The 15,232-nt window shown below is 39.7% G+C and overlaps 1 protein-coding gene across 2 annotated transcripts in view; it reads left to right on the top strand.

The window, feature by feature from the left end:
• LOC108709947 (beta-1,3-glucosyltransferase) overlaps positions 1-15,232 on the top strand; it is a 204,796-nt gene that overhangs the window by 167,119 nt on the left and 22,445 nt on the right. For both annotated transcript variants that reach the window (XM_018250251.2, XM_018250250.2), the window contains exons 10-11: positions 9,569-9,638; positions 11,275-11,388. In XM_018250251.2, coding sequence (XP_018105740.1) covers positions 9,569-9,638; positions 11,275-11,388 — 184 coding nt within the window. The remainder of the gene's footprint in view (positions 1-9,568; positions 9,639-11,274; positions 11,389-15,232) is intronic.

Raw genomic sequence — 15,232 nt, 5'->3', positions numbered from 1 at the left:
AGTAAAAATATATATTTATTTAAAGTTGCACTAAAAAGTTTTGATACATACTGACCCCACACGGTCCACCTTACGCGTTTCGTACCCACCGGCACTTAGTCATAGGTGTATCTGTTAACAGCATGTTCAATTCCAAATTTAAAGCAATGTAGTGTGGATTAGCACACCCACATGCTTGACAAAGGGGGTGACCCCGAAACGTTGCTGTGCACTCTGCTTCAATAAATCACTGAAAACTTCATGCAGACCTGTGTGCCGTGAGGTTCTTTCTACACAATTCCAAATTTAAACACTGTTACTCCCTCTCATTTTACGCAAAATACAGAGGGAATTAACGCTATATGTTTTCAATAAACATTCAAAACCGCCTCTGTGGTGCCTTTGTATCCTATCATATCATATATTTTGATGTTTGATAAACATAACTAAGACTAATATGTAATTTTAAATTTGGAATATATGATATGATAGGATACAAAGGCCCCACAGAGGCGGTTTTGAATGTATATTGAAAACATATAGGGTTAATTCCCTCTATATATAGGGTTAATGCTGTTAACAGAGACACCTATGACTGCCGGTGGTTACGTATATAAATATATATTTTTACTAATGAAAAGCCTGGGGACACATACTGTATCTTTGGATATAACTTTGTTTATGTTGACATAGGTTAAAACATGACAGTGGTTAGGGGAGACCATTGCCATATCATGTTTAATAATGAAGGCTTAGGTTCAAAGACTGCCCTTTACCCATAATCTTTTTCATGTGGTCTCTCAAATGAGAGACCTAAAGAGTTCTTTTTTTTCATATCCACCAGCAGTGTTTCCTATATAAAATACCTTACTTTTTTGTTAAAAAATAGGCTGAAGTTTGATTTAGCTGGGTAACCAATGATCAGTTTGTCCCGTTAGTATGTTGGAAGCAAATTTGCCTTTGTTTAGTATGGTGACCACATCCAAAGTTTGCCGGATTATTTAAGCGGGATAGTGTTTCAATAAAATCTAACAGGTATGGTAATTTTGTTGTTTAATGGTCTTCATTTAGAATATTTATATTTATTTCTGTGCCAATGACACATTGCCTAAGCCAAGATAAATGCCATTTCATGGCTAGAAAATAAATTTCCATGCATTAAGTTAGAAGTTAGTAACTTTTTAAATATAATTTTTTTTGTCATAAAATAATTCAGTTCTAGCACATGTTTTATATTGTAGCAAATTCCCCAACCAACTGGGATTTATTTACAGTCTGATCTCAGACGTTGGTCCCAAGGTAGTGATGTCACTTGGCTCCCAAAACTGTGCTTGGAACTGTACAGATCAAAAGAAAATGAATAAGGGGACAATTTTTAAAGGTGCAAGATTCTTTTTATAACAGAAACCCTGGGGAAAAGTCAGTGCAAAAACTGATTGCATATTTATAAAGTGACTATAAAAAGCGCACAAACTAACAGAGTTTGTCTTGCATACAAATTATAAATTTGAAAAACTTCCATGTTCCTGTTAACAAAAGTTCATACACTGAAGTAACTGATTTATTTACACTAGGAACGCACCTTATTGTTCATTGTTTGTATTAGAATACCAATTCCTCCAAAAAAGAACTGTTCCAGGCACAACGATTTCAGCCTCTATTTTGTATTTTTGGATTTGAGATAAATTAAAAAATTTGCATCACCTGTGAACAAACATTTTGTAACATTCCGTTATCCAGAGCTTTAAAATCACATGACATTAAAGGTCTCATTTACGAATGGTGGGGCAGGATGCAAAGTGCAAAAAAACACAGGACTAAGAAGCCATATTTTCTGCACTTTACATCCTGCCCTAGCACCGATGTTGTTTATTGTGCTCTAGAATAGTGCACAGGCATCCACCATGATAGGTGGAAATGAGGGTGGAGATTTGGATGGGGGTATCATTGATAAGAAAGTAAGTTCAGAAGTTACAAGCTAGTAAAGGTATCCAGAATGTTTGGGACCTGGGGTTTTCCAGATAGAAGATCTTTCTGGAATTTGAATCTTCATACCTGCAGTCTACTAGAAAATCATGTAAACATTAAATAAACCCAAATAGGCTGGTTTTGCTTCCAATAAGGATTAATTATATTTTAGTTGGATCAAGTACAAGGTATTGTTTTATTACTACATAGAAAAAGGAAATAAATTTTAAAAATGGGGATTATTTGATTATAATGGAGTTTATGGGAGATGTTCATTCCGTAATTTGGAACTTTCTGGATAACGTGTTTCCGGATAATGGACCCATACCTGTACTAGTGATAAATGTATGTTTACAAATGCAAGAAACTTGACTGGTAAAGTGGGAGAGATGGTGGTAATGGCACCAAAGGAGAAACATGCCATTGCTGAAACCTGGCTAATTGGGTAGTAAATATAGAAGGCTATACGTTCTTTTGGAAGACAGGGAAAATAGGAGGGGTATGTCTGTACGATTTAAACCCAATATAAATATGTCATGGTGGAAAATGAGAGAGCTATAGGCTTATGGGCTGAACTTTACACTAGGAATGCACTAAATCCAGGATTCGGTTCGGGATTAAACCATTTTTAGCAGGATTTGGCCGAATGGCTGTGCCTGGACAAACCAAATCCGAATCCTAATTTGCATATGTAACTTAGGGGTGGCTAGGGAAATCATGTGATTTTTCATCACAAAAGAAGAATTTTTTCCACTTTTTCATTTCCTGCCCCTAATTTGTATATGCAAATTCGTATTCAGTTCGGTATTTGGCTGAATCTTTCACCAAGGATTTGGGGATTTGCCCGAATCGAAAAAAGTGGATTCAGTGCATCCCTACTTAACACAAAGGGTAAGTGTCAATTGTAGAGGTATCATACAGACTCCCCCACACACACACAAGTGAGGAGGAAGAAGTTCAGCTACTGCTGTAGATAGAAAAGTCTGCCAGTTGGGGCAAGTCTTAATAATTAGAGATTAATGTATATAAATATTCAGATATTGAATAGAGCAACAGTATTGCCAGGATAGAAATAGGTGTATTAACTTGTTGCATTGTCATTTTAAGTCATAGCTTATTCAGGACCCAACCAGGCATCATGCTATACTAAAGGTGCTTGAAGGTGTCATAATCTTTTGGGGCAAGCATACCAACTTTTTACATTCACGAAGCACTGGCGCAAACTATACATTTTGTAAACCTTCTTTCACTGTTGGAAGTGGTCTCTAAACAGTTTTGCAAAAGCTATATTAAATTTGCGCAAAGACATAATGGCAAATATTTTTTCCGTTACCGACTCTTATTACATTTCACCATTTATTTTTTGTTGTGAAAACCAAACATGCAGTTGTGAGGAGCGCGGTCCAGCGTGTCCTCTTTCGCCGGCATCCACGCCAAGATGGTGGCGCCCAGGGCGGGCCACGTGGATCTTCTTCTTCTGCGCCTCGCCTGGATGCGGCGGATGTGCGCATGCGCGAAGACGCATGCGCGATGACGTCAGCGCTAAGACGCCAGCGTCTGAATTGTTTAAATGCCCATTTGTCACTCTCTGCCTTTGCCCGTGAATAGGTTCTACTTCATTGTGTTCCTGGGTGCTATTTTCGTGTTTGGATTCCTGTTATTTGACCTCTGCCTGTTCCTGTTTACGACTACCTGCTGCCTGAACTGATCTCCTGCCTGGCTGACTACTCTTTCTCTTGATCCCTTCCTGTACCGCGAACTTGGTGTGTAACCTGCCTGCTTCCTCCTTGGTCCGACACCTCAAACTGAGCCTTCGGGCCTGACAGTATTCATGGGCCATGGACCCTTCCGAGGAAGCTCAACCCCTACCCGACTTCGGAAGAGCTTTTCGTGGGCTGGCTTGTCGCATGGAGTCTTACGAGGCCCAACAGACTCATTTTGGCCAAGCCTTGGAGGCCATTCTGGACAAGCTGTCGATCAATCCTCCAGCGTCCGCTGCGGTGGCTGCTCCACTTGCTGTGCCTTTACCTGCTTCCAATCCTGAGCCTAAGGTACCTGCTCCACCTCTCTACAGCGGGGACCCCCAGGCTTGTCGGGGTTTCATTAATCAGTGCCTGATACAATTTGAACTTCAGCCTTCACTATATGTTTCTTAGCGAGCTAAAGTGGGGTTCGTCATCTCCCGTCTTCAAGGGAAAGCATTGGAATGGGCATCGCCCTTATGGGAGAAGAATTCTCCACTCATTCAGGACTGTAACACCTTTCTCCAGTCTTTTCGGTCCATCTTTGATGCTCCAGGCCGAGTTACCACTGCCTCTTCCCGTCTGCTGCAAATCCGCCAAGGGAGTCATTCTGTCAGTGATTATGCGATTGACTTCCGTACCATTGCAGCCGAAACAAACTGGAACAACGACTCTTATCATGCGGCTTTCTACCAGGGGCTCTCCATTCGTCTCAAGGATGATTTGGTCTCCCGCGATATCCCGGAGCTGTTGGAAGATCTCATCGCTCTGGCTATTAAGATTGATACTCGAATGCGGGAACACCAATCTGACAGGGAGAGAATCAAGAAATTCCAGCCACAGTTGGCTCCACGATTCCAGAGACCACTGCTTCCTGGTATTCCTGCTCCGGTTCCGTCTACCTCCTCGGAGGAGCCTATGCAAATTGGCGGAGCCCGCTTATCCGAAGAGGAGAAGATGCGCAGATGCACAGCCGGGTTGTGCCTATATTGCGGAGGCAAGGCCCATTTCGCCTTTAATTGTCCACTGAAGCAGGGAAACTTCCGCGCCTAGGTAAGTTTGGGGAAACTCACCTGGGCGGAATTGTTCCTTCTCCCCATCGAACTCCTCATCGATTTTTGCTTCCTGTGCAGCTTCAAGTCTCGTCCAAGAGAATTTCGACCCGAGCCTTTCTGGATTCTGGTGCTGCTGGGAACTTCCTGGACCACTCCTTCGCCATCCTTCACAGCATCCCTCTCCTGTCCTTGACAACCCCTCTTCGAGTCCTGGCAATTGACGACAGACCACTCTCCACAGCATTTATCTCTCATGCCACACAAGAACTATCTGTCACTGTTGGAGCCATGCATGTTGAGAGACTTTCTTTCCTCATAATTAACTGTCCTTCCACACCTATAGTCCTGGGGTTGCCCTGGCTTCAGCCCCACAACCCAACAATCAATTGGGTTGAAAGCCAGATTTCCCATTGGAGCCATTTTTGCCAGCAGAACTGTTTGAATTCTAATACAATACAGAAATTATCCTCTGTTTCAATAAATCCTCATTCTCTTCCTCCTGCATACCAAGACTTTTGTGATGTGTTTTCTAAAAAATCTGCCGAAACCCTTCCCCCTCACCGGCCCTATGATTGCCCCATTGACCTTCTCCCTGGCACCATGCCTCCTCGTGGCCGTACCTACCCTCTGTCTCCATCTGAAACCAGTGCCATGAAGGACTACATTCAAGAAAACCTGCAACGCGGTTTCATTCGTCCTTCTTCCTCCCCTGCCGGAGCTAGATTCTTCTTTGTAGAGAAGAAAGACGGCACTCTTCGACCTTGTATCGATTATCGGGGTCTCAATAAAATCACTTCAAAGAATCGGTACCCGTTACCTCTTATTTCTGAGCTCTTCGACCAACTCAAAGGAGCACGTATTTTCACCAAGCTGGATCTCAGAGGTGCATATAATCTGATCCGAGAGGGCGACGAATGGAAGACCGCTTTTAATACCCGAGACGGTCACTATGAGTATCTTGTCATGTCGTTTGGGCTCTGCAACGCGCCTACGGTCTTCCAGGAGTTTGTTAATGACATTTTTAGGGATTTACTTGGTGTTTATGTGGTCGTCTATTTAGATGATATACTCATCTTCTCCAAAGATCAGGCTGAGCACAGAGTCCATGTTCGAGAGGTTCTCTCTCGCCTAAGAAGAAACACACTTTATGCCAAGCTGGAGAAATGTTCTTTTGAAACTTCCAAAATCCCGTTCCTTGGTTATATAATTTCTTCTCTGGGCTTTGAAATGGATCCGGTCAAGATTGCCGCCATTCAAGAATGGCCGCTTCCTACTAGCACCAAATCCATACAGCGGTTCATCGGCTTTGCCAATTATTATAGGCAGTTCATCAAAGATTTCTCTTCCAGAATTTCCCCTTTTTTGGCTCTCATCCGTAAAGGTGGGAAACCCGACTGCTGGTCTTCACAAGCCAAAGAAGCATTTGAGTCTCTGAAAAAAGCCTTTTCTTCTGCTCCTGTTCTGAAACATCCCGACCCCCAGCTTCCTTTCTTCATTGAAGTGGACGCCTCCGATATAGGAGCTGGGGCAGTACTTTCCCAAAGGCAACTCAGTGATGGAAAGCTCCACCCGTGTGCATTCTTTTTGAAAAAATTCTCCCCGCCTGAACGAAATTACGATGTGGGCAACAGAGAACTTTTGGCAGTAAAATTGGCACTTGAAGAATGGAGACATCTTTTGGAAGGCTCAACGATTCCTGTGACGATATTCACAGATCATAAGAACTTAGAATATATTCAAGCTCTTAAACGTCTCAATCCCAGACAGGCTCGGTGGGCCCTTTTCTTCTCTTGTTTTAATTTCTTCATCACTTTCCGTCCCGGTTCCAGAAATAAAAAAGCTGACGCCTTGTCCAGAAGTTTTTCTCCGGAAGACTCATGTTTTCTGGACGATGATCCCATCGTTCCTCCCGCAAAGATTGTGGCTGCTTTATTTCCTTCCATGGCATCACAGATCCTATCGGCACAGTCCTCTGCACCGCCTGATACACCGTTGGGTGTGGCCTTTGTACCCCCGGATCTTCGCCAGACAATTCTTCGTCAGTCCCACAGTTCTAAACAAGCCGGTCATCCCGGAATCAAGAAAACGACTGAGTTATTGTCTCGTCTGGTTTGGTGGCCTTCTCTACGAAGAGATGTCAAAGACTTTGTATCTTCCTGTTCTGTGTGTGCTGCCTCGAAATCCAGTCATTCCTCTCCTGCGGGGTTATTATTACCTCTGCCTATTCCCGCTCGACCTTGGACACATTTGGCCATGGATTTTATTGTGGAGCTTCCACCATCCCATGGTTACACGGTCATCTGGGTTGTAATCGACAGATTCAGTAAAATGGCCCATTTCATTCCTCTCCGCAAATTACCTTCTGCTGTTGAACTTTCAAAATTATTCATTCAACATATTTTTCGTCTCCATGGTTTTCCCGCTGAAATTGTTTCCGACAGAGGTTCACAATTTGTTTTGAAGTTTTGGAGATCCTTATGCAAGTCCCTCAACATCTCTCTACAATTTTCATCTGCGTATCACCCTCAGTCCAACGGTGCCTCTGAACGCGTCAATCAAGCACTAGAACAATTCTTAAGATGCCATATTTCGTTGTGTCAGGATGATTGGGCTGACCTTCTTCCTTGGGCAGAATTTGCTCACAACAACTCCCTGCATGCTTCTTCCGAGAGATCCCCTTTTTTTTGTGGGTATGGTCAGCATCCTTTGGCTTTCCCACAAGACTTCCTTCTCTCTAATGTACCTGCAGCCAATGATCAAATGGCTCATATGTCTGCAATTTGGCAAGCTACTAAAACCAATCTAGAGAAGAGTTCTATTGCTCAAAAGACTTTTGCCGACAAAAGGCGGATTCCTCCTCCCCCATATGCTATTGGGGATAAAGTATGGCTTTCCTCTAGGAACATCCATCTCAAGGTTCCGTCAGCCAAATTGGGTCCCAAGTTCATCGGTCCTTTCCCCATAATTGAACTTATCAATCCTGTAGCGGTTCGTCTACAACTTCCACCCGAGATGCGGATACCTAATGTGTTCCATGTGTCCCTTCTTAAACCTGCTTTAATCGACCATTCCTCGTCCTTTCCTGCTCCAGTTTCCGTGGACGGTCATCTCGAATTCGAAGTGGAAAAAATTTTGGATTCTCGTTTGTCCAGAGGGACTCTCCAATATTTGATGGAATGGAGAGGTTTCGGACCCGAGGAATGCTCCTGGATCAGACATTCTGATATCCATGCTCCACTTCTTCTAAAAAAGTTCCACAAGAAATTTCCTTTTAAACCTAGTCCTGGTGGTCCGGAGGCCCCCCATGGGGGAGGGGGTACTGTGAGGAGCGTGGTCCAGCGCGTCCTCTTTCGCCGGCGTCCACGCCAAGATGGCGGCGCCCAGGGCGGGCCACGTGGATCTTCTTCTTCTGCGCCTCGCCTGGATGCGGCGGATGTGCGCATGCGCGAAGACGCATGCGGGATGACGTCAGCGCTAAGACGCCAGCGCCAAAACGTACAGGAGCGTCAGCACGCAACGCATGACGTCACTGCGCACGTTTTGGCGCCAAAGAATTGTTTAAATGGCCATTTGTCACTCTCTGCCTTTGCCCGTGAATAGGTTCTACTTCATTGTGTTCCTGGGTGCTATTTTCGTGTTTGGATTCCTGTTATTTGACCTCTGCCTGTTCCTGTTTACGACTACCTGCTGCCTGAACTGATCTCCTTCCTGGCTGACTACTCTTTCTCTTGATCCCTTCCTGTACCGCGAACTTGGTGTGTAACCTGCCTGCTTCCTCCTTGGTCCGACACCTCAAACTGAGCCTTCGGGCCTGACAGCAGTGGGTCAACAAAGACTAGAGCCCCTGGTGTCTTCTGGGTTCCAATCTGTACTAGAAATTGTTACACCGAGGCATTTATAAATGGTCATCTGAATATAAACACTAAAGACAAAAGTGCTGGAGTTTGGCTTAATTTTAAACCTAATCTTGGATTCAGTACTCTCCTAATTTGGCTTTTATTTTACACTGGGGGTGCTGAATTTCTTGGAAACCAATGGTACAAAGTCACTGTTAAAAGTGGTAACTCCTATTTTTGATATTTATTAAGTGCAAATTTTTTTTTTAAAACTTCAATTTAAAGCTTTGGCAACTAAAAGCTTGCAAATTCACGCAGTGTTGATTTTTTTTTTTCAGTTCAAGTTTTTTTAAAAAATTTTTGGAAAGTTTGTGGACCATTTAAAAATAAATAGACTACAAATTCAATGTATTCAAGTTTTTTTCATGGTTATACAGTATTTAATCAAGACTTCATTTTTTAATTAATAAGCAAACATTAGAGATTACAAAAGTCTCAGTTTGTTCAAATTAAAAAACTTCTAAAATTCATGTTCAGATTTTAATAGGCCTCTAAAGGGGCAAATTTATCAAAATGTGAGATTAGAGTGTACCACAAAATAAAATAGAATAGAAAGTTACTTTGTGGTGAGTTCTCACACTTTCATAAATCTGCCCCTAAACTAAACAAAACTAACTAAACTTCATATATAGTCCCCTGTATGTTCTCTGTATAATGGAGCATAACATGCCTTTATTCTCATGCGTCTTATGTACATGTGTTTTTGTAAACTCAAAAATGAAATGTTGCCTAAATAAAGAAGATATATGCTAAGACTCTTTCTTATATGCATTCATTACTCATTATCAATGTTTTTAAAACTTCATGTTCATTAATTAATTTATGTGGTGTGACAATGAACCAATCCAAAGATTTTTTTGTTGTTGTTGGCTGTGTACTCTAAATTCTTATTACCCTTTTATTATTATTTTTATTTCTTTCATCCTAGGGCAGCCCAGTGCAGAAGGAAGACATATTTGTTGCAATTAAAACATGCAAAAAGTTTCACAAAGATCGAAGTATGTATTTTTATGTGATGTTCTATAAAATCTTATCTAAATGCAACTTGAGTTTCAGACTGGTATTAAAATCTGTGGCATTGAACAGCAATAGAGTTCCACAATTTATTGGACTAGAATGGAACGTACCTTATGCATTAGGTTGCTGTGCTAGCCAGGAAGTACAGTAGCCCTGGGACACTAAGGTGTCCTCTCTACAAAACTTTCTTTTATTGGCCTGAATGTTGACTCCATGTTGAATCCAGAATGAAGGCCCCATATCTATAGATTAGTGAAATCAGTGTAAATGTTGGCTTTGGGTGCCAAGCCACAAACCCTCAGTAAAGGGGAACGGATAACCATGAAAACAATGCTGGGCTTATACTTTTAAAACTCTAATGTACATGGCAATTATTAAAAAGTATAACATTCAAATGACGTCCACAGAAGAAGAAGAAGATACTCATGTGCCTAGGATTTGGTGCCATGTAGGCACGAAACATGTTACGCCCTCTCTGGTTATGTTGAATAACGTTTTCTGCTTTTTTTTTTTACTTGGCCTGTACGTTTTTCAGAGTGCAAGCCCAATATTGTTTTCATGAATGGTAACATCAGTAAGCACCTGTAGCAGTACAGTACTACAGGTATGGAAAGTACTATCATGGACCTGAGGATTTCTGGATTAGGAAAGACTGCTAAAACATTTAAACATTAAATAAACCCAACAGGATTGTTTTTTTGCCAATATGTATTAAATAGCTTAATTTGCAACAAGTACAAGGTACTGTTTTATTATTACAGAGAAAAAAGAAGCCATTAAAAATAGGGATGAGCAAAATATTTTGCAGCTTTTCACCAAGAAACAATGCTCAAGAAAAATTGTCGCACACAAAAATGAAAAACAATAAGAAATTTGTCTGTGGCTAGTGATGGGCGAATTTGGTTCGCCGAAAAATTTGCGAAACGGCGCTCGTGTCTTGTTTTTTAGACCTTGCATCATCTTACAGATATAGGAAAACATTATGTATCAGCCATTTAGCCATAGTTCCAAGAATTTCTATGGGAGGAAATAAGTATTCATCACAAAACTAGCATTACCTGGAATTCACACTCTAAGCTTAAACAGATTCACATTCATCTGCCCTGGGAAAGAAGCTGCTTCATCAGGAGAAGATTCTCTACTGTGATTCTCCCATTCCTTACACAGTTGAGGAGCAGGAAGCTTCTCACAGAGGGAAGGGGCAGAGCTAAACCAGACTGCTGCTCTGAACAGTAGAATAGGCATTGGGATGGTCCATTATTTGAAGGGGTGCTGACCATAAGATGTAAGCCTTTTTTAAGCTTATTGCAGGTTCTTAATGGTAATTTTAAGAAATGTGTTCATATAAAAAAGAACAAAACAATATAAATATATATCCTTCATTATGAAGTACAAGTCCAGGGAGGGGCAAGTGCCCCCCTTGCCCCTATCTGTGGACACCGATGTTGGCCCACACACATTGGCCTCAACCTTTCAGTTTATCATAAAAGTTTCTGTGCTCATGACACAACACTGGAAATCAAACCTGGCCATGTCTATAGCCATCCATGTTTTCCTGGCACGAGGAAGAAATGTAACTAACAAACAAACTTATTTCCATATTTATTATATTTCTAGTACCTGTTGTAAAGAAGACCTGGGAAAGGCAGGCTGTGCATTATGAGTACTACAGTGACTATGCCGATAACACAATCCCTACGACAGATCTGAGAATACCCAATGTGGAGAGAGGTAAGTTCTGTGCATGTAAAATTGGACGCAGTTTTTCGTTTGCCTCCTTAGCAAAAACATTATTACAGATATGGGGCATGTTATCCAGAATGTTCAGAATCTGTTGTTTTCTGGATAATGGATCTTTCCGTAATTTGGATCTTAATACATTAAGGGGCAGATTTATCAAGGGTCAAATTTCGAAGTAATGGGAGTTTTTTTGAACTCCCATAACTTCGAAATTCTAATACAAAAAGACCAATTGAAATTTATTAAAAAAGCGACGTTTTTAACTTCGGGTGAATAGGCTGTATTTGAATAGTTTGAATCAAAGTTTTAGCGCATTCAATCGAATTCGAATCTAAGGATTTGCCCCAAAAAACTTAGATTTTTCAAAGTCCACCAAATGACTCCAAATAGGTTCTAGAAGGTCCCCTATTGGATAAAACAGCAATTTGGCAGGTTTTAGATGGCAAATGGTCGAAGTTTTAAAGAGACCGTACATGATGAATTTTGATTTTCGAATAGTCAAATTTTTTTCAAATTGAATTTTGGCCTATTTGACAGGTTTACAAAAATAGCTCGAAATACAAATTTTTTACTTCGAATTTTCACTTTGACCCTTGATAAATCTGCCCCTTAGTCTTCTAGAAAACCATGTAAACATTAAATAAATGCAATAGGCTGGTTTTGCTTCCAATAAGGATTAATTATATCTTAGTTTGGATCAAGTACAAGGTACTGTTTTATTATTACAGAGAAAAAGGAAATCATTTTTAAAAATTTGGATTATTTGGATAAAATGGAGTCTATGGGCGATGGCCTTTCCATAAATCAGAGCTTTTTGGATAATGGGTTTCTGGATAACAGATCCCATACATGTTTTGTGATCTGACACAAAGGTAACTCTGTTTATAAAAAAGAACCTACAGTATAAAAAAGTGTGGCAAGTTTTAATAGTGCAATAATGAGACATAATAATCCATAATTCCAAACTTAGTATATTCAGTACCCTATATAGTAATATAAGTTCCTCAACTTAAAATGTTAGGTTGAGGAAATCAACAGAAAATGATCGAATTTATCAAAACATTGGAAAAATAGTAAAAACAGTGAACTGTATTTCATGGACTTACATCCCTTGTTTTTTTTTCTTTTCTTCAAAAAAGAGTAATGACAGAAGATTTTAATGTACAATAAAAGGTCCAAAAGAATGTGTTGTATTTTTAAGATCTAACGTTAAAAAATATACATAATTCGGGAGCTTCCTGAAGTGATGGCTCTGTTGGGCACCCAAGATACTGTACACTGTGTGCCGGTGTTAGCTCCAATGGAATTCCAAATGAAATTGAACACTGGGGACTGCACAAAGGCTGAAAGAGAAATATATGAGAGCACAAACAGACTTTGATAACAGTTGTATATCCTTGAAGACTGGTGAGAAGGGATGCTGGTCTTTAGAGAGTGTTTGATATTCAGGGAGGGCCTGAGTCTCATGTGGTGTAGCAGATAAATAAAAAATTCATAAGACAAAAGAAACTTTTCATAAAGGGTATCAAACATAGTACAGGTATGGGATCTGTTATCCTTAAACCAGTTATCCAGAAGTTCCGAATTATGGAAAGGCCATCTCACATAGACTCCATTTTATCTACATTTTTAAATATTATTGCCTTTTTCGCTGTAATATTACAACAGTACCTGTACCTTGTATTTGATCAAAGCCCCAAGATAATTAATCCTTATTGGTGGCAGAACCAGTTTATGGAGTGTATTTAATGTTTAAATGATTTTCTAGTAGACTTAAGGTATGAAGATCCAAATTACAGAAAGACCTGTTATCCGGAAAGCCCCAGGTCCCATACGGATAACAGGTCCCATACCTGTATTAATGCATACTAGGCTAATAAAATATGAGACTAAAATATCGGAGTGTTTTAGAATTATTTGTGCCCACTGTGTATAGTTTTTCCATAAAGCCTACTACATTAATATCATTAAAGGGGACCCGTCACCCAAAAAAATTATTCAAAATCCTATTTTATCACATTAGTCAAGCAAAATGAACTTTAATTACACTATATAAATTATTTGAATCTTGTTTCCTTCAGTCTGGGAATTCATAATTATAGCAAGCAGGCAGGAGCCATTTTGTGGACACTGTTATTAAGGCAAGTTTTGTATCATCTCAGAATCTTGTTTGTGCACCAGAATGGGGGACCCGATGTCCATTTCCATGCCCTGGTTACACAATTAAATGGTAAAGAGAACGGGGGAATGTGGGGAGAGCAGTGACATCTAGGAAGTGCTGAATGGAAAGTGAAAGTAATTGTCTGCCCCACCTCTATGCCCAGGGCATAGAGGAGGGGCAGACAATATTTGATTGACAGCTGAGATTTTTAAATGAGCTTACAATAGCTATGAATGCTTTAATAAAAAATAGAAATTGGATTTCATGTTTAATTTGAAAAGGACTTTTATTATACAGATTTTTGTGTCTGGTTGACAGGTCCACTTTAATGGCTTTTTTATGTGAATCTCACACATTCAGAGTGTTGCTCAATGTGACTGGATTCCTTCTGAACTGTCTCACAATAGTTATATTGTAAACCTTCTCCTTTATTTGTGAGTACAAGGTACTGTTTTATTATTACAGAGAAAATGGACATTTTTAAGAATTTTAATTATTTGGTTAAAGGGGATTCTTACTGTATTTTGAAACTTTCTGGAAAACAGGTTTCCAGATAATGGATTCCATTCTTGTAAAAATTTTGAATTTTTTTTTTACCATATCTATCATAATGAAACTTGTATGACACTCATTCATCAGTTCCAGTCGTACCTTAAAATCGTTTCCATGTTATACTATGCCTGAGATCCAATTTAATTTACATTTATACAGTGTGTGTATGTGGGATCCATTATCCGGAAACATGTTTATCCAGAAATCACTGAATTACGGGAAGGCCAACTCCCAAAGACTCCATTTTATCCAAATAATTAAATATTTTTTTTAATTATTTCATTTTCTCTGTAATAATAAAGCAGTACCTTGTACTAAACTAAGATTTAACTAATCCTTACTGTAGGCAAAACCAGCCTACCGGGTTTGCTTAATGTTTAAATAATTTAATAATTTTCTAGGAAAACTATACCACCAAAATGAATACTTGAGCAACAGATAGTTTATATCAAATTAAGTGGCATATTAAAGTATCTTGTCATACCGATGTGTTCAGAATAATAGGAGTCCGACATCACTAACCTGTTTTTGGTAGAAATTATATTTTTACATGGCAAATAATTTACTAGTAGGTGTAGTAGAGTAATAGAAACGCAATAGTCATGACATGCTGCTGATTCTTTGCAATGGAATCATTAATTAATAATTGTTCCAAATAATAGCCGTGTGGAGTTCAGTTAATGAGCTCATTCATATTGTGAAAAACAGGTGTCAATTCAGGTCCTTTATTTAAGGAAGGAGTTGTGCTGCTGGTTATAGTGCATTTCTCTCTGAAAAGCTGAGAAAAATTTCTTGTTCCAGAAATCATATAAAGAAGTGCAGAAAATGATAGGCTGCTCAGCTAAAATGATCTCAAATGCTTTAAAATGGCAACCAGAACCTGAAAGACGTAGAAGAAACAGAAACACTGCTTATACAACTAAATATTAGTTCAGTGATTCAAAGGAAAGCAAAATCTTGAAACATGTTTCAGTTTATACAGTGAATGTTTGAGTTTGTAAAGAAGAATGCAGACACTGCTGTTTTTTGACCTAATATTCCCTTTTCTTCACTTTCTGGAATAGAATGTGCAGTGTTCCCAATGCATTTTCCATGGAAATAAAAGATAATAAGGATTTTGAG

This window comes from Xenopus laevis, chromosome 2S (assembly GCF_017654675.1).
Source record: "Xenopus laevis strain J_2021 chromosome 2S, Xenopus_laevis_v10.1, whole genome shotgun sequence".
Taxonomy (NCBI): domain Eukaryota; kingdom Metazoa; phylum Chordata; class Amphibia; order Anura; family Pipidae; genus Xenopus; species Xenopus laevis.
This window is presented reverse-complemented; position numbering and strand designations above follow the sequence as displayed.